This window comes from Chelonoidis abingdonii, chromosome 1 (assembly GCF_003597395.2).
Source record: "Chelonoidis abingdonii isolate Lonesome George chromosome 1, CheloAbing_2.0, whole genome shotgun sequence".
In the NCBI taxonomy this organism is placed as follows: Eukaryota; Metazoa; Chordata; order Testudines; family Testudinidae; genus Chelonoidis; species Chelonoidis abingdonii.
This window is the reverse complement of record NC_133769.1, coordinates 7,849,686-7,869,580: the sequence shown is the minus strand read 5'-3', so window position 1 is coordinate 7,869,580 and position 19,895 is coordinate 7,849,686. Positions and strand designations below refer to the sequence as shown.

The window sequence follows — 19,895 nt, the reverse complement described above, 5'->3', positions numbered from 1 at the left end:
AATCAGAGCTACTTTAGAACCTGCTCATCTCTGATGTTACAATGCTTTAGACAACCCAAAAACTTAGTCTGTTTTAAGAAGTCGAAGTGAATTTTGTGCTTACGAAAGATTGGCAACTCATTCCTCACTCAACTAGATACCTCAGTTCTGATCTGAAATACCCATGCTATGTTAATCAGAGTCTCATTTATGTGTCTGCCAATTATGCTGATTTATGTAGCCAGTTAAGGCTAATGCACCAGCCTTTCTAACGGCACAGGTTCCCCACTCCAACCCCCAAATTAACCAGTGCATATGTCATCGGGGCGATAAGGGTCCTTGCAAGCAGAATTAACAAAGACAAACCTGAAAATGTGAAAATAAGAACAGACAAACACGTATTCCTGTTTTTTAAATCTACTTTCTGCCCACGGGTAAAAGCCGGGCCCGGGCCCAGACCCAGAAAGATCAAAGAACACATTAAGAGCTTTGAAAATGCTACTGGTTTTCACGGAGTAGAAAAGACAGTGGTGCCATTGACACGGTCTGTGGTTTACTGTCACAACAGACTCCAGCTGAGGCAGGAGAACAAATAGCTTTCATTTCCTCAGCTCTTGTGCAATGAGGGTGACCATATTTTCCAGTGGGAGAACAGGAAACCCCCAGCTGCTTGCTCGAGCTCTCCCCTACCCCCGCAGGGGGCTGTTGCCCAGTCACTGGAAACCTGCCAGCCCCCCACATGCTGGAACAGTGCCTCCCCCCAGCCCAGTCCTGCCCCTCCTGCACCCCACAAGCAGGGCTGGCATCTCTACTTGCCCCTCCCTCCCCATACATTCCTCCGCATTGCATCCCATTTTTTTTTTTGGGCAAAAGTGGGCATTTGTCCCGTTGACCAAGTTGGCAAGAGCAAATGAGACAAATGTCCACTTTTTGGGAGGGAAAAAAAACGTTCAGGACGGCCAGGACAGGGCTTTAAAAAGGGACATATGGTCACCCTACCTGCAACTCAATGTGCAATGATTCAGGCAAACATTAGTGCAGATCAGACTGATGATTAGATGGGAAGGGAGAGAACTGCGCAAGGGGCTGAGGGAAAAAGCCTGTCCTGGAAGCTAGATTTGGGGTTTAACACTAGACCAGAAGGAAATTTAATAGCTTCCTCATCAAAAGGATGAAAATCCCACCCTGTAAGTGCTAGTTTCAGCCAAAACCACAGTCCTCACTCCACCTTATACAAAGCCCTATGTCGCCTCGCTTCACATCTATAGCTCAAGAGTGAGAAAGCTGGCGTTGTCTTAAAAGCGCCCCCCCCCCCCCAAGCGAATGAGATGGAAGATTGGGCTCTGGGCTGGCCAGCTACTCCCTGTCTCCCATTGAACAGTGGGATTGCATCTCTGCTAGGTACTTTCACAGCATGGGCCATCCCAAGCAATAATATGGAGATATGCCTGTCTCATAGAACTAGACAGGACCTTGAAAGGTCATCAAGTCCAGTCTCCTGCCTTCACAGCAGGACCAAGTACCATCCCTGATAGATTTTTGCCCCAGATCTCTAAATGGCCCCCTCAAGTATTGAACTTACAACCCTGGGTTTAGCGGGCCAACGTGCAAACCACTGAGCTATTCCTCCCCTCACATATAAATAAAGCAGCCATGTAAAAAACAGCTGGTGCAGCCATAGGTAGCGCTGGTTTTAAGACTAGGTTAAAACGGGGACCCATTTGCTAACATGAGCAGATTCCAAGCTCAGGTGAAAAGAATGAAACCCTTTATTGTGAAGATAGGTTGAAATTCAAGTAAGCCATGTGACGGGGAGTTGTCGGCGCCTGCTGCTAGACAGGCCTGATGAACTCTGATAAACTCCAGACACTTTAGCATGGGCAACCCTGCCAAGCATAGAGCTGCTTAGCATCTGAAATGAGGGACATTAATAACATAGCAGAGAGGGAGGAAATTCTCCTTATTGAACAATCAGGAGAGCAAATGAGTCAATTAATAGGGATGGATCTCAACCAAATCCCCATTTCCAGCCTCTGATCTTGGATTTCGGCCACCTCAGCTTTGTGGCTTGGGCAATTAGACTTGCCAGGTGGGTCGTCATTTTATCTACCGTTTAAAGGGTGACTTGTGATATTGTTAGGATGTGGACAAATTGGAGAGAGTCCAGCGGAGGACAACGAAAATGATTAGGGGCTGGGTCATGACTTATGAGGAGCAGCTGAAGGAACTTGGCTTATTTAGTCTTCAGAAGAGAAGAATGAGGGGGGATTTGACAGCAGCCTTCATCTACCTGCAGGGGGGTTCCAAAGAGGATGGAGCTCGGCTGTTCTCAGTAGTGGCAGATGACAGCACAAGACGCAGTGGTCTCAAGTTGCAGTGTGGGAGGTCTAGGTTGGATATTAGGAAAGACTATTTCACTAGGACGGCAGTGAAGCACCTGAATGGGTTACCTAGGAATCTCCATCCTTAGAGGTTTTTAAGCTTGACAAAGTCCTGGCTGGGATGATTTAGTTGAGGTTGGTCCTGCTTTGAGCCGGGGGCTGGACTAGATGACCTCCTGAGGTCTCTTTCAACCCTAATCTTCTATGATTGTACAGATAGGATGTCACATGGCAAGTGGCTGTATGGAAGTTTCATGGAGACCAAGAAAGAGGACAGAGAAGTCACGGATTTTCTGTGAAGATCCCCATTTCTGTACTCTTCATCCACGTGGGTTAGAAAACCGGAGCTCTGAGTTTTCAATGTGATATGGCCAATGCAATTTTGGGTTGAAATTGGAGAGGCATCAGGACACAGAGCAGGAAGGCAACAATCCCCATATAAAGTTCCAGTAAGAGGATACTGCAAATACAGGGATGAACCAATCCCTGGCGTAACTCCACTTCACACCAGAGAGGACGCTCCAAGTCAAGCAACACAAATTAACTGACTCTTTCCTCACAAGAGGTAAAACTAAAAAGTTTTGCTGAGTAACAACAAAGTGAGAGGAAGGGGAGAAGAGGAAGATGGTAAGTCAAATATTCAAAAGATATAAACAATAAGATGGGAGATGCTAAGGGAAAGCTTAGCCTAAATATCAGAATAAAGCCTTCCCAGCAGGAAGGTCTATTAATGAAAGCCCGTTGTTTGGAACATCTAAAGCTAGACTGGTCAGAACATTACAAAAAAGGCTATAAGGAGAAATACTGCATTGGCAAGAAGATGGATTAGAGAACAGTTGATCTTTCCTGACTTCTAGAGATTTGGATAGCGGGATTCTTTATGGACTAGCCTGAACTGGAACAGGTTGCCATAAAGAGTTTTATGGTGCTCTGTTCATTCCTCAGCACAGAAGACTGATGGCATGCTATCTTTCCATATGTGACTGGCAACAACACCAATGTACTGGGTATTGAGTCCCAGATGAAATGGCTACCATATAGTTGTGTCTGCATGCTACAGGGACACACTGTGCTACTGTATTGGTGTTGATTCTATATGAAGGTGAAAGGGGATCTCAGAGGCTCCAATGTTTTGCTGTAAAATAAAAGGATTAGTTGTGCTGTTTGTGGGAGGGTTAAGATCTCTTTTCAGCTGAAAAGAGATCAGGTCTCTGCTATGCGCAGAAGTTACCGTTTAAACACAACTTTCAACTGGTGCAACTTCTGTGTTCGGACATGGCTTCAAACTTGCAAAAACAGGACAAGTAGCACCTGCGTCCAGCCATTACGAAAGACGTTATGGCCATTCACAGCCATCCCTGCTAAATGGGATTGGAGGAGATGGCACGCCTGAGTATCAACCACTACTACAAGGTCAAGATCCTGCCATAACCAGAGAAGCATTAATTGGCTCTGACTGGTTAGAATTTAGAGTAATTAGCAGTTTTGTGTATGTGGGATATCTACAGGCTTGTCTACAGTTTTGGGTACTGCTTTTCACTATAGTGGTTAAAACAAAAAGACAAACACGGCACCGCTAACCAAGATAGTTAAACTGGTGCAATAACTGTTCAGAGCAGGCCTCACCTGGCTGAACTTGCCTTTCAACACCTAGGAAATATAAACGGTATCTGCTTTCAAGAAGGGTTCCCCATTTTTGGAAATCCCTGGAATGCAAGCTTCAGATGTTTTGGAACACACCATAATTCAGAGAGCTCCCATTCAGTGAACGAGGCTAGCTCTGCTGTACCAGGATGTGCATGACTCATTTCTTGGCTGTCCAGCCGTTAACATCTGTCTCTGCTTTTTCGGTCCCATAAGAGGAAGGAATCTACTAATGTCATATCGCCCTTTAGGAGTGGTAGCTTATCAGATAAACAAGCGCTGCAAGAATTCTGGCTTGAAGTTATGTAAATGGCATCAATACCAATTAAGAACAAATTAAGAACATTCTTCTTCACAGTGTATATTTCAGTGCAGAAGCCAAAGACGGGTAGTTATTGCCATGGTTTAGCAGTCCCTAGTTTCTGCATCAGACACGTGTTACACTTACTAGAAGATGTGCTCTGATTAAAGCCATGAGGGAAGTAAATCTAATGGGTACTGGAGATGAAATTTATTCTGTAAGGAGAATGGGAAAGACCTTGTATTATTTCGGTTCTGCTTCTTCCCCCTTTTCTCCAGGAGTATTTAATTCCACCAAGAAGCAGCTATTTCAGAAGCTAGCCTGTAACTGCTGACTCCTTTTCAGTCTAGTGGGTCTTGCCAATGAACAGCAGGAAATCAGAATTTGTATGTGTAGCATTTTGAAATAGAGTGGAGGGAGGGAAGAACAGAATTAGATCCAGTTAGATTATGGCCTTTGCCCAAAACCCAAGCACAGATATGGATGTGACATGTGTCCGGTGAACTCTGTTGCGTTAGCAAACAATGAGAACAAAATCTGCCCGTAACATAACAATGTTTTTTTCCTTTGGACTTAAAGCATCCAACTAACCCAAATATATACTGAGGGTGACTCACGCCAGAGTTAGCTGGCAGTTTGTTTGCTGAGAAACAAAGACACCTGGCAAACTCTGATTCCCCCAAGCGTGTTTTCCTCCAAATTTCAACAAAAGACGAGACAAAAATTCCTTCTTACTCCAACTTTAAATATGTTAACTAGACACGGGGGCCCCAAAGGAGTCAGAAGCGACACCCGCTGGAATTCTGTTGGTTCTCAATGGACTTCATACAACATTTGCCCAGGTCACAAATTAAGAATGATTTTTTATACCATTAATTCAACCCAGAATCTGGAAAAATATCGAGCCACACCCTGTCACGGCATTCAGCTGTCATTACTGATTGGGCTAGTCTGTTGATGGTGCATGAAGTAGACAAGAATCCAGCTTGGTTTTCCATAGCTGGCGTAATGCAGGCATGGCTGAGTATAGTATGTGTATGGTGTCAGTGGGTAACACTGGTAAGGCCTGAGGAAACCTACTGATCAGATACTGGATATTTATTGCTTTCGACATGGCTGTGCCTAGAGGGCCCAACTGCAACCAAGGTTCCATTGTGCTAGGTACTGTACAATCATCTAGGAGTCCCTGTCTAAACAAACAGAGACACCAGAATGGGAGGGGAGCTGAGGAAGTGAAGTAACTTTCCAGGTTAGAGCTTGGCAGTGGCAGAGTTGGGAATAGAAACCAGGTCTCCAACTCCCTGTCCACCAGTCCATACTGCCACTCCCAATACTGAGAGAGGTGATACCATTTTAAGTTTTTCCAGGGGTGGCCAACCTGTAGCTCCTGAACTGCGTGCGGCTCTTCAGAGGTTAATATGCACCTCCTTACCTAGGCCCGGATTCTGGGGCTGGAGCTATAGATGCTAACTTTCCCAGGTGCTGGGGGGTGCTCACTGCTCACCCCCCTGCTCTGCCCCAGGCCTTGCCCCCACTCCACCCCTTCCCCCAAGGTCCCTGCCCCTTCCCCTGTTATGCCCTCGCTCCTTCCCCCACCCCCTCCATAGCCTCCTGTGCATGTGAAACAGCTGATTGCGGTGGGAGGGGGAAGTAGGTGCTGATTGGTGGGGGCTGCCAGCAGGTGGGAGGTGCTGGGGAGCTGCTGACATATCACTGTGGCTCTTTGGCAATGTCTACTGGTAAATTCTGGCTCCTTCTCAGGCTCAGGTTGGCCGCCCCGTCCTTTCCAAAAACGTACTTGCTCTGTAGAACTTTCCTAGGATCTAGAGCTCTTGCTGCCTTTTCCCTCCTGGCATTTCTGATGCAGATGCTTTCATACGCTCACCCACTCCCTAGTGTCAGATAGCAAGCCTGAGGGAGTCAGACACTCCCAGCATCTCAAGGCTTGTCCATGGTAGCTGGGAGATCCACTTCCCCGCAGTGAAGCGGCTCAAGACTCGGTCAGTGCTCCCATTTCTGCAGCACTAACAAGGGAGCGCTCAGCGAGAATCCCGGTAAGACCATCTCCCTTCCCAAGGGGAAGGCAGACACGGGTCTGTGGCACAGCCGGCTCTAAATTCAGATCACCTGCCTTGTGTCATTGCTACCCACTGCAGTCACAATTAGTGGTGTTCATTTGACTTAGGGTTGGCTGTCTGTCCACATCTGCCCACAGCACATTCTCTGGGCTTACCTGGGATTCTTCATTCCTCACGGGGTTTTCTATGGACCTGCTGCCTTCGAGGCTGTCCGTCTGCTTATATTTCCTCATGATCAAACTGTCCACGACCCAGAACATAACGGCCTTGGAGGGGAAAAGGAAAATAAAAAAAGTTGTTCAAACAGCCCAGACTTTGGATGGCCAATCTTCAGTGCAGCCTTAACTGCAAGGCGGTAGCAGCAATAGGGGGCTGCTACAGCTTTAAAGCCTTACAGTGACCACCAACAGCTCATGTACAACCTGATCCTACCGAGCAATTAGCGCCCTCGACCCTCACTGACACGAATGGAGTAGAGGCCACTCTGCAGGATTAGGCCCCATGTCTGCAAGAGTTTGACCAAATGTGTGTTTTGGGAGTTATTCTCTCTCCTCTGCGTTGAAGCCTGGTTGGTTTGTCAGAGCAGACACTTGCTGGAGGATCCTCTGGAAAAGAGGTTAAACAGTAGCCCAGGGCTGTAACTGGGTCAGAGTGATTTCCCACCATGCTCTGCAGCTGTAACTGGCTGAAACATGATGCATCCAGAGCCAAGGTTCACCCATTCACCTTCCCAGAACAGTTGTCAGTGCTTGCACTGGCTTCCCACATGCTGGGAAAGTTTGCTCCTGAGCCAAGCAGAAGTGGCAGCAGGGACAAAATTACGGCCATTCAGGGCCTGAGGCAAATCCCGCACGGGGCTACCACAGCCCCACCTCCCTCAGGTGGCACCAGGTTTCCAAGTGAAGATGAATGAGGCTGATCACCCCCCTTGGAGGGTACTGCCTCATGAGTCAGCAGCATCAAAGGCACACACAGTGTGTGTGTTTTCAAGCTTTCCCCACCACCTAGGAGACCAAACACAGCTCTTCTAAAAATGAAAGCCAAGTTTCTGAGCTCACCATGTGGCTGCAGGAGCTGGCATGTTGTTTGGCTGAGAGCAGCCAGGATGTGTTTGGCGCTCTCAGTTACTTAACCACATCAGCACGCATGCCCAGGTGGATTCTGGCCACAGCAATTGTGGTGACAGATATTTAGACGATTAAAAAAACCTGTACTTTCTGTATGAGAAACCAGTGCCCACCAGAAGGGCACCAACTTGGCAGCTGTAGGCTTTTTCTCCACCTAGTTAGAAACTGCAGCGGACAGCAGCTTTCCCTCCTCACCAGGCAGTCTTCTGAAGAGGAAGAAATATTTGCTGCCACGAGCTGTACTGACTCATGCATTTTGCAATCCTATTCAGACGAGAGTTGCAGTGTCCTGCCTCACTGAATGCAACCTGCTCTTGTGCCAGTCTCACTCAGCCCACTCTACTCTCCACTTTGAATTTCCTCTTTGCCGTCCACATCAAGTTCAAACAGCTTGTCTCTGTCTGGAAGGGTTCTGTATGGCTCCTCTGTTGCCTAACTCTCTACTGGGAGGCACTTTGGCCTAGTGACAGAGCACTGACCAGAACTCAGAAGACCTGGGTTCTAATCCCTGCTCTGCCACTAGATGGACTGCTGGGTGACCTTGGGGAAATCACTTCCCCTCCCTGTGCCCAGTTTCCCCATTTCTAAAAGGTGAGGGTAAGGATACTCACATCCTTGGAGATCTACTGATGAAAAGTGCTCTGTAAGAGCTAGGTATTGCTGACTGCTTCTAACTTGCTGGCTGCACTTCTTCCAAGCCATCCAGTGAAGTATGTTGTACTTCTGTCTTAGTGTCATCTTCCATTGCATTCCTTATGTTTGGGACTCTCCATCTCCTTGTGTGCGGTCACCAGAGAATTCACCAATGTGTTGGAGATCAGGAGGAGCAGAAGAGCACCCATTTTAACCACAGGTCTTAAAGTTGAGACACATCGCCAAGGAAGGGAACACTCCAGCGATAAATGCAGTTATTTCTGGAATTTTTTCAAATCCCCTAGAAACTTAGGAAACAGTTTCCAGAGAAAAAGAAATGGGAGGGAAGAAGTGGCATAGCTGGATAGGACGGATGCATAGTTACCTTGAACTTCTTGCATCCTGAGTTGTGGTGGGTGGAAAGACGTTCTGAATGGAGCAGAACACCATCTGCCATGGCATGTCGTGTCAGACTGCTGTGGAACGTTCCATTGCACAGTTCAGAAAACATTCTGGTCCATCAAAAATGGCCTAAACAAAGGTTCAAAGCCTCTGAAGGCAGACACGGAAAGGATTTCCAGAGTGATGGTTTAGAGACGATCAACAGTTTTTGGGACAACAGAACATTTGGCTGGACTTCAAGCAAGTCCTATTTTAAAAGGACCTTCTGTTGCAGGAGGGCTAATTTTATACAAGAGCATCAGAAATAAATATAGGGTAACTTTGTTCTAAGTATCTGAATTACCACTTCCTCCCTAAGGAGTTTTACATCAGACTGAGTGGAAATTTCAGCCAAAAACTCAATGGACTTTTTTGTTGATTCTTCCCAGTTTTGAAGGCTGTGAACCCTAGGGAAATCTATTTGGACAAAGAAGTTTGCAGACACAGGGCCTGATTCTGATAGTACCAGCCTCTCCCAGTGGGCTGGATTCTCATTGGATTTGGTAGCATTTACACCCATGAAGCTCTGGCCTATTTGACTCTGGCTCATTGACCACAGAGTAGAGGATATTTGCCTTGCAGGACAGGGCCTGTTTTGGAGTTATAATTGGTATTTAACATGACATCACTAGAAAACTACCACTCAGCTGTGAGCTCTGCCTTTTTGGATCAAATTCCATACACGAACCAGTTCGGCTATTCTTTAAGAGCATCATTAAAGAGGTGAACAGAAGGCCCGTTGGCTAATAAGGCTGGAGTTCAGAATTAGGTGTTTTTCATCACAGGATGCAACTAACAGCCGAGTTTTGGATGCCTGGGACGTCATGAATAATTGCAAAGGAAGCCCAGATCCTTCATTTGTCTCTCGTCAGGTCCAGTAGAGGAGGAGGCGATTTTTAAGTACAGCAGGACAATCTGTCCCAAATGATCAATTAAGCAACAGACTTTTGTCTGTCGCAATGGATCATGGTGAAAATCTGGAGGCCGTATCTTACTCTTTGATTCACCCATAGAACCCAAATCACCTCGTTGTCCTCACCTTCACCCTATCCTGTCCCAGCCCCACCTCTGTCATTTTCATCTTACAGTTTAACTAGAGCCTTCTAGGCAGGCAACCTCCGTTTCAGAAAATGCCGTGCACATTGCATTTAGTACTTAAAAAAAACCCCAAAGCAGTCACCACCTTTCATCTCGGAAACCCTAAAACCACATCCCCGTGCATTGTATGTGCTGTATTCTAACAAAAATATGCAAAGACAGACAGAATTAATCATTAGCTAGGATAGAGATCTCAGAGTTTTGTGATGTCCGAGAGGCTTAATTACATCACTCCACAACTCAAATTGCTCCAAGCAACAGTGTTGATACAATTGATTAACTAGGAGACGCTAGCATCTCAGCAATCAAGGGCTTCTGCAAAGACTGATGAGACAGGCAGGGTGGTCTAGTGGGTAAGGCAACATCTTGACAGTCCCGAGAGGGAAGTTCTATTCCCAGCTCTGCCAATGACCTGTTGTGTCACTTCCCTGCTTTTGCCTATTTCCAGCGAGTGAGGACATGTACAGCACGTCTCTGTTGGGACGCCTAGGTCCAACGAACCTAAAGTGTTTTCAGAGGAGTCTTTGGCTTCACTTACGTTGACCGTAAAGGGCACAATGAACATGACCAAGACGAGCTCTAGCTGAGGGTCTGAGATATAGTCCAGTAAAATCTCCTGAAGCTGCAATGGAAACAAACATTGAGCATGTTGTTAAAATACATCTTGGTTACATGCTATTAACCATGAATTGCAGCGACCTTCCTGCACCGCCAGATTCACGGCGGAGGTGGCTGCTGCCTTTTTTACCCCGTCGCATAAGCTAGAAGAACACAAGCTAGTCCACCCCATCCCAGACGTTTCTGGCAGCCTGAAGCCAGGCAGATGTTTATTCATTTATTAAAGTGCTGGTCTTCCACACTTTAAACACTGCATTAAAACAACAGGCAGATTTTCCTCGGATTCTCTCACCTTGGCTGCAAGACAAGCTTATGGGACAGCAGCCTGGCATGAGGTGGCCTAGAAGACATCCAGAAGAATACTGCCAGCCCCCAGATTCACATACTAAGAGTGGAGAAATCTACATTAGTGGTTCAAGTCAGGGGTTCAGAATACTGGTTCCAACAGGAATGAAACGCTAATGTTTCCCAGCTTAATGTCTCCCACTTGTTCCATCTCTCTGGACACACACAGTTGCCATCTACTGATAGTCTTTGTATCATGGTAGCAGCTAATGGTCAGAACAGATCAGAGCCCTGCTGTATTAGGTGCTGTATAAAATATAATAAGACAGCCTCTGCCCTGAAGCACTTACAGTCTAAAACAGAGAAGACAAAAGGAAGTATCATCTCTAATTCAGAGATGAGTTATGGAAACAGAGAGATTAAGTGACTTGCCCAAGGTCAAAGAGTATATCTGTAGCAGGGCTGAGAATTGAACCCAGTCTCCAGAATCCCATGCTACAAGCTAATCCATCCATTGACAGAGCAACCTATTCAATGACTCTCTCTACTGGTCAGCTCATGACACGTTTCCCTGCCACTAGCCATTTCACCAGATGCAGTAACCACTAATGGATTATTTGAGGGCTCCTCATGAGTGATGGTCTAATAAAGAATTGGCGCACACAATGCAATGGAAACACCCACCCTCCCCCTCCAGAGGGGAACATAAACCAGTCACTTACCTTTGTCCAGCCAGGGATGAACAGGGCCAGGCTTACCACAGTCTTCTCAAAGACCATTATCAGCAAGTAAAGGATGCACTGGCCAATCCAGGCAGCAGCTTGTGGAGGGTCACCTGGAAAAGTAAGCTAAACCTGGAGTATAGAACAGGAGTAGAAAACTACCCAGAGGAATATCAGAGTACCCTTATGTAAAACGATATGGATTGATAACGGGAATTAAGGAGACTAGCACAGGAGGAGAAGCAGGAAGTATGTGTATAGTGCCTCAATATACCAGCTTGTATGTGTACCTCTGACCCCTCCTAGAAAGGATGCTAATCTGGTTGGGTGTTGCAGTGATCTAGGTGGAGGACTAGAGGGGAGATAATTTTACTGACAGCTACTGGAGGTCTTCCTTCATCTCAAGCTATAGAAGCTTATGGTTTTGGAGCAGAAACTCGGTGCTTTCTTCAGATAGGACATTAAAAATGATACTGGTCCCTTTTCAGAATGTTTTAGATTGTGAATATTGCTCATTTTTCACTCTTTTCAAACAATTCCTTCCTTCCTTCCTGGCCCAGTAGCAGACTAACAGGACAAATTCTATGGCTTGTGTTTTTCAGGAGGTCAGATCAGATCCAGTGGGCCCTTCTGGCTTCAAAATCCTAGTACTGATCTTGGATACAATGCACTGCCACGTTGACAACAGATGGTTTATTCCTATTCAGTGCTGGGATAACTCCATTCAGGTCTGAAATGCAGCCCCTTCTGGTGTATGTTGTCAAATATGCGCTCTGACGCTACACCAGGCAGCAAGCTCAGAACACAGCCTCCAGCTGTAAATTCAAGGGTAACTTTAGGCAGCATCTGGGATTTCCCCCACATCGAATCTGAAAAGGCCAAGGGTATATGGTGATCTAAATGGCCACAGTCCCTCAGTTGTCAGTAGCACCCCAAAGGTGAAGTTTTCATAACTAGCACTGCATCCAAGATGAAATCTATCTTACATGGTGTGGATGTATCAGATATCTGTTAGCTGCTGCTGAGAGTGGATGGCTGAGGACGTAATACTTAAGGTCTGAGATACAGGGCCTCCATCATCCCAGGTTTTCATGTAATCCAATCTGAAAATCAATGCTAGTTAAATATGGATGATAGGTACCTAAAGTGAAAATTAAAAGCATATTTATTATTGTTAGCAACTATAATGGAACGATATCTATTACAGACAGGAGCGTCAGGCCTCAATAAACATCCTGCCAACTGTTCGTTATCTTCCTAGGCTCGTTACAGTCCGTCGGGTCTGCAAAATTGGGACTGGCAATATATAGCTCTCTGGAGACACATGCCACATTTCCTCCTGACATTCAAATACTAAGAGATCCTCTGGTGGCATCTCTGTTTCCAGTACAGACCAGAGCCCAGAACCGCAGCTGCACAGGAGAGTCAGAGCAAAGCTCCTCTGAAGCTGGAAGGTGATTCAAGGTTGGAACAATTGTTTGATCCAAATGGGTCAGGAGCCTCTTGGCTTTCCCTTCTCATCATAGTCCCCAGCCCTTTAGGGAAACCGCTGCTCAGTTCACCCCCACCCCTGGAGATGTTTTTGCATTCTGGACATCTCCGAGACAGCAGAGAACTCTCCTTGAGTCTGCTTCAACTCCAAAAGGCACAAGGGAAACCATCTAGATCTTTTTCTTCAGCAGACTGGTAGCAAAAGCCATGTCCAGCCTGCCAGGGACAGCACATGCAACCTGTTAGTAATAGGACAGGGCCAGCTCACATTCCTATCGTGAAGGGTGATTCTGTAAACATGAGGCAGGTTAGACAACACCAGGGCTGTATCGGCTGGGGAGGAACTAAGGCCCTTGTCAAGCCAACACCTTGCAGGAGCAGTAGAAGAGAAGCACCGAAAAGTTTGATCAACGTTTCTGATGCCTCCAAGGCTGAGGAAACACATCCAAGAGCCAAGGGCTACTAAGCTGTCTACACACTTTTGGGTGATTTATAGCACCCGGTGCTAAAGGCAGCCAGCAACAGAAACACACCGAAATGTTTGACAGATGGATACAAACCAGCACGCCTGTGGGTTCTGGTGTTATTACAGTGAACTGAGATCAAGCCAGCACAGAAATTCCAGATGACTAAGAACCTGGGCGGCAAAGGCATCATCTTATTCATTCCCTTCGCTATAACTTTTGGAAGGAAGGGAGAAGGGGAAAGCCAAGAATGGATGGATGCAGATGGGAACTGGGCAAGAGAGGCTGCTGAAATGGGAAAGGGTGGGTGGGTCATGGCAACAGGGACCAGTAAGAGGAAAGAGGGCAAGGGGAGGAAGAGGCATAGGTAGCAGGGCAGGGAAGGGAAGAAGAGAGGAGAACAGAAAAGGTAAGAGGCTTGGAAGGAAAAAAGGCCAAGAGGAAGAGAAGTGTGGGAGGAGTGAAAGGGACCCAAGCCAGCCAGCCAGCATGGACATTAGCTTACAGCAGCTGAAGTCTTGAACAGCGTGTGCATGAGCTAGTTGGGGAGAAGCTGCCTGGTGGCAGTTGGGGGCTGGGAGAAGCTGCTCCCCTTGCTGGCTTTGGAAGAGGGTTTCAGCATTTCAAGAGCAGTGCAGAGCCAATGGACTCATCCAAAGCCAGGGGCTGGGTTTTGCCCGTTCCTTGACTTGGAGTGGGTTGGGTTTGGTTTTTTGCTATGTACCGACATCTGAGACATTCCCACACAATTCCTTGCATCTGAAGCCTTGGTGGATAACGCTATTCTACTCCAAAGCTCAAGCATAGACAAAATAAATCCATCCCTTCCCTTCTGCCTTTGAATTTTGCTTTCCCTTTTGTTTGGGGCACTTTCAGCCGGTGTGCACTGACTCCAGAATTGAGGCTGGATCTTGAAACCACAGCAGCCTTCACAAGCCCCCAGCTGCCTGCCCGTTACAGGCTGCTCCACAGCGGACAAGGCACTAGGTTGTGCTTGCAACCATTCAGCAATGCTCCTCTGGAGAGAAGATACTTCATCCTGTGGACGGCTGCAACTTTTACAGGCTACCTGTGAGAGGCTGGCAGACCAGGTGCCAGCTCTTGAAAAGGCTTTAGGTCTCAGCTGAGTACTGACAGTTTCTTTACTGGAAAGTTGACCGGCCCACCAGTGCATTAGTATGGTTATGATGGGTATTGGACTTATCATAGTGTGTTTAGACTTTATGAAATGCTTGTGTGTTGCTACATGTCTTAATCCTACTTAGAATGTTGATATCCTAGGGGATATAAGGGAATACTTCAGTGTTTGCTATATAGTTGTAACATGTTTGTCCTGAACTATGTAACTCAAACAAAAAATGTTTACCCAGTGCAAAGTGCTAAATCCCTATGAGGGGTATTACCTCTGGCCCATCTGGAAGGGCTATATCAGAACTAAATGGGCCATTGTGGGACATCCCAAGGAAAAGACTTTATTAATTGTCCCTGCAGACCCACAAAGAGGCTACCTGCAAAAAGGCTCGTCCCACCAGCTTGAATTGTGGAAGAAGAAAATGAAAATAACCGACAAGGAAGTTTTTCAGCTCTTTGGCTGTTAGGACACCGAGAGCTCGAGTTATGAAAAAGCGGCGGAGACCCCCAGGGTCAACCTGGGTGAACCCTAAAAGATACTCAGAGCTGATAGATTGCTACAACTCTGTCACCGTTCGGAACCAGACTGTAACTCATTTGTGACTGTATGTTTGCCAGCTTCAACCTGTAACTAACTCGCTCATTTCTTTTTCCTAGTTAATAAATCCTTAGTTCGTTTACTATAGGATTGGCTACAAACATTGTCTTTGGCATAAGCCCTAAGGTACAACTGACCTGGGGTCAAGTGACTGGTTTCTTGGGACTGGAAGCAACCCAAATATTTTATAGAATCATAAGACTCGAAGGGACCGAGAGGTCATCTAGTCCAGTCCCCTGCACTCATGGCAGAACTATGTAATAATTAGACCATTCCTGACAGGTGTTTGTCTAACCTGTTCTTAAAATCCTCCAATGACTGAAATTCCACAACCTCCCTAGGCAATTTGTTCCAGTGCTTAACCATCCTGACAGTTAGGCAGTTTCTTAATGTCCAAACAAAACCTCCCTTGGTGCAATTTAAGCCTAATGCTTCTTGTCCTATTCTAGGAGGTTAAGGAGAATAATTTTTTCCCCTCCTCCTTGTAAAAATCTTCAATGTAATTGAAAACTGTTATCCTGTCCCCACCCCTTGGTCCTTCTCTTCTCTAGACTAAACAAACCCAATTTTTTCACACTCTCCTCATCACTCATGTTTTCCAGACCTTGAAATCATTTTGTGATCTTTGGTGCATAGTAAACAACCATCATTAAGTCCAGCTTGCCTCTGTGACAATGCCCAAGGGACTGCCTGTGACTCCATGGTAAAGCTCAGAGTGCTTCACGAGTGCTCACTCATTACTGGGTTGGTGAAATCGAATTGTAGAATGCACCACCAATTTGTCTGCCCCGAGATTAGCCTTCACAGGTGTGAAGTACTCCAGACAGAATGACAGTCTGCTCGCTCCTTCCCTACTGTCCAGCAGGAGTCTGACAGGATTAGTGCAATACCACTGATTGTTATCTTACCATCAGTGAAAGTCATATTTTTAAATGTAGCAGGTGCTAGACAGCTTCACAATGTACAACATTTCATCTTTAGTACCAAGGGCAGGCAAGGAAGTGTTATTAACTCCTTCTCGTAACACAAGAACTGGGTGGGGTGGGGTGGGGAGGGTCACCAAATGAAATTAATAGGCAGCAGGTTTAAAACAAAAACAAAAGGAGGTATTTCTTCACACAATGCACAGTCAATCTGTGGAACTCCTTGCCAGAGGATGTAGTGAAGGACAAGACTATAACAGGGTTCAAAAAAAGAAGAACTAGACGAGTTCATGGAGGACCAATGGCCATTAGCCAGAATGAGCAGGGATGGTGTCCCTAGCCTCTGTTTGCAAGAAGCTGGGAATGGGCGACAGGGGATGGATCACTTGATGATTACCTGTTCTGTTCATTCCCTCTGGGGCATCTGGCTTTGGCCACTGTTGGTAGACAGGATACTGGGCTAGATGGACCTTCGGTCTGACCCAGTATGGCCTTCTTATGTTCTTAAGGCAGGTTGGAGTAACAGCCAACCTAAAACTTTGCCCAAAACTCAAACCAAATACCAGCCTTTTCCTGGCTTTGAAGTCTGCTCAGGTTTTTCCTTCCTCATGTTCTGTTTGAGAAATTCAGCTAACTGTTCATGACTTTCTTGTTTGCCAGGCCTACCTATAAAGAAGACCTGTTCACTCTAAGAGCGCTTTATTTCTTTGTCTGCGGGACAGTGATCAAAATACAAATTCAGCATTATGAATTTGTTGCATAGTACTTTCTAGATGCACTATACAAAGCTGGGTTGAAAGGAAGGAAACTTAAACCCAAATATCTTCAGCAGCAGAAGCAAAACCATACTGGCCAGGTTGGAGTTTGTATAAGATTGTTTTTCAGCCTTGCTATCTCGCTATCTTGTGGTCACTGTGACTGCCTCAAAGACATTAGTCTTTCATCCTTTAACACACCTTGGAAGCAGGGTGGGATCCACATTTTATAGACGAATTGAGGCACAGAATAGATTCGGCGACTCCTCCAAAGTCACACAGGAAATCTGTGGCATATCCACACGTGACACACTGGCAGACCAGGTGCCAGCTCATGCCAGAGCCCCAGCCCAATTCCCTTGTGTATTATTATTCCCATTCCCAGCCAATGGGAGCTGCAGGAAGTGATGGCCCGGCCCACATTGCTTCCCGCAGCTCCCATTGGCCAGGAACAGCAAACTGCTGCCACTGGGAGCTGCAAGCGGCGGTTCCTGCAGACATTCAGGTAAACAAAGCGTCTCACAACCTGCCAGGGGCTTATCCTGAACAAGCCACGAACCAAGTTTGGGAACCACTGGTACAGATCAAAGTGATTGTTAAATGTAAAAAGGGAATTTGGTGTTTAAACTTCATGAAAACTGGTGGGATGTTACTTGCATTATTTTCACTTATCTGTATCCTGTTATAATGTAGCTGCAAACATTCACATTGTATTTACTCCTGAAACTAAATAACTCATCAAAAGAGAAAGAAGCCTTGTAGAATGCAAATGAAGAACTTTAACAGAAAAGTGCTAATTTCAAAGAAAACGGTCACTGTTGTCTGTTATGATCAGGGGTCAAAGACTCAAAATGCATTCCTCACTTTCCATCATCCATGGAAAAGGTCACATGTGTAGTGACACTGTCAGCTCGTTTTCTGTGAGAAGCTACAAGTATGGATTCAAGGAAGAACCCTACACCTCTGGACTGTTTGGACTCTTCCAGGGAAGTCTACCAGATGCAAAGTGGAGATATCCAGAGACAATCTGGGTACCTTGAAAAGAAACTTATCACATCACTGCCACCATTTGGAATTAAACTGTGACTCACCTGTGCATATATTTTACCTGCTTTCACTTCTCAATAACTCATTTCATTGAATCATAGAAGATTAGGATTGGAAGAGACCTCAGGAGGTCATCTAGTCCAACCCCCTGCTCAAAGCAGGACCAACACCAACTAAATCATCCCAGCCAGGGCTTTGTCAAGCTGGGCCTTAAAAACCTCTAAGGATGGAGATTCCACCACCTCCCTAGGGAACCCATTCCAGTGCTTCACCACCCTCCTAGTGAAACAGTGTTTCCTAATATCCAATCTAGACCTCCCCCACTGCAACTTGAGACCATTACTCCTTGTTCTGTCATCTGCCACCACTGAGAACAGCCGAGCTCCATCCTCTTTGGAACCCCCTTTCAGGTAGCTGAAGGCTGCTATCAAATCCCCCCCCCCCTCCACTCTTCTCTTCTGCAGACTAAATAGCCCCAGTTCTGTCAGCCTCTCCTCATAAGTCACATGCCCCAGCCCCCTAATCATTTTTGTTGCCCTCTGCTGGACTCCCCCCAATTTGTCCACATCCCTTCTGTAGTGGGGGGGGCCAAAACTGGATGCAATACTCCAGATGTGGCATCACGAGTGCTGAATAGAGGGGAATCATCACTTCTCTCAATCTGCTAGCAATGCTCCTACTAATACAGCCCAATATGCCATTAGCCTTCTTGGCAATGAGGGCAACAGCAGCGGCTACTGCAGAAGCAGCATCTATACAGCAGTTCCTCATGTAGTCTTCAGTTAGCTAATAAATCTTAAGTTAGTTTACTATAGAACTGGCCACCACTGTTGTCTTTGGCATAAGATCTAGAGTACCAACTGAACGGCGGTAAGTGACTGGTCTTTTGGGACGGGAAGCAACCTAAATGTGATGTGATTTTGGGTATAAGTAACCACTGTATCACGAAGTCCAATTTGTCTGGGTGGCAAGATAGATTAGAGAATCTAAGGGGACTGTCTGTACCTCCCTGGTAAGACTGGCATAGTGATCCAGGAGTTCACATTTGTCACTGCCCTGGTGAAGTCTGATGACAGAACACAGCACTAGGCTTGGGGGTCTGCCCTGTTTTCTGACAGTCCACTCTGAGGTAGGCACTGTCACTTGTGAGCCGCTCCAGACAGCGCGACACCCAGAAATTGTACCCTGATCTTGCATGTCGAAGTCCTAATATAAACAATGCATTGGACTGGGCCCAACTGCAGTCAGGGTCCCATTGTGCTGGGTGCTGAACTGCCTCATCTCTTCCTCAAAGCGCTGACACCCTGAGAAGAAATGAGTCACCAAGTAGAAGAACTTGCCCAATGTCACTGGCAGAGGCAGTAATAGCACCCAGCTCTCCCAAATCCCAGATTCAGTGCCCTACCCACTGGACCACACTGCCTCTCCATCCATCCTCTCTTGTGAAAGTCCTTAAAAGGCAGAGATAAGGAAATTTAGCTACAGATTCAGTCATCACAGGGGAACATGGTCCCAGAGAACAGATGCTAGTTTTATTCCCTCTCAAAGGCTTCCAGCCATCACACTACAGGACAGCCAGATGGACTGCAGAGCCACACAGGAATTGGGGAACTCATTTTCCTTCATGCAGAAGAAGAAGAGAATAAGGCGGAGACCAGGCTAAGCCTTGTGTTTACTGTGAGGCTGCCTAAACCCTTTAACTAGAGCGGTGCAAAACTCAGCTAGTTTTAGCCATGTGGCCTTGCAAACCTGCTCTTTGCTTTGGCATTTCGGAGAGAAAAAAAACAGATCCAAAAAACCCTCAAAGCAAACCCAACAGTTACATTGGAAACAGATGGAGCTGCACCTTTTGGTTGTGCTGCCATACCAGACACCAGCCTGGACTCCTGAAACTTTCAATAAGCCAGGCCAGAGTTTAAACCAGGCAAGTTTTGCCTGGTTCAGGGTTTCCACTGTGAATGCTTCGATTCTCTAGCCTGGTGATCTCAATGCAACATTGCTCATGTGGTTACCCCTTTACATGGTTATTCTCCACCACATACCAACTGCACACGTCAACAGAAGAGCTGTCAAAGAGGCACAGATCCCAGCACTGAGATGTTCCAAGCAACAAGTGTGGCTCAGAGCAGTTTCTTTTTAGCTGTTTTGTCCCTTCTCGTCCACGTTCTTCCTTTTAATT

General features: G+C 46.4%; 1 protein-coding gene across 1 annotated transcript in view; it reads right to left on the bottom strand.

The window, feature by feature from the left end:
• The window catches only part of LOC116820684 (store-operated calcium entry regulator STIMATE-like), a 75,652-nt gene that overhangs the window by 4,458 nt on the left and 51,299 nt on the right, over positions 1-19,895 (bottom strand). The window contains exons 5-7 of the mRNA XM_032773334.2: positions 11,308-11,420; positions 10,221-10,304; positions 6,539-6,649 (exon numbers count right to left, since the gene is read on the bottom strand). Coding sequence (XP_032629225.1) covers positions 6,539-6,649; positions 10,221-10,304; positions 11,308-11,420 — 308 coding nt within the window. The remainder of the gene's footprint in view (positions 1-6,538; positions 6,650-10,220; positions 10,305-11,307; positions 11,421-19,895) is intronic.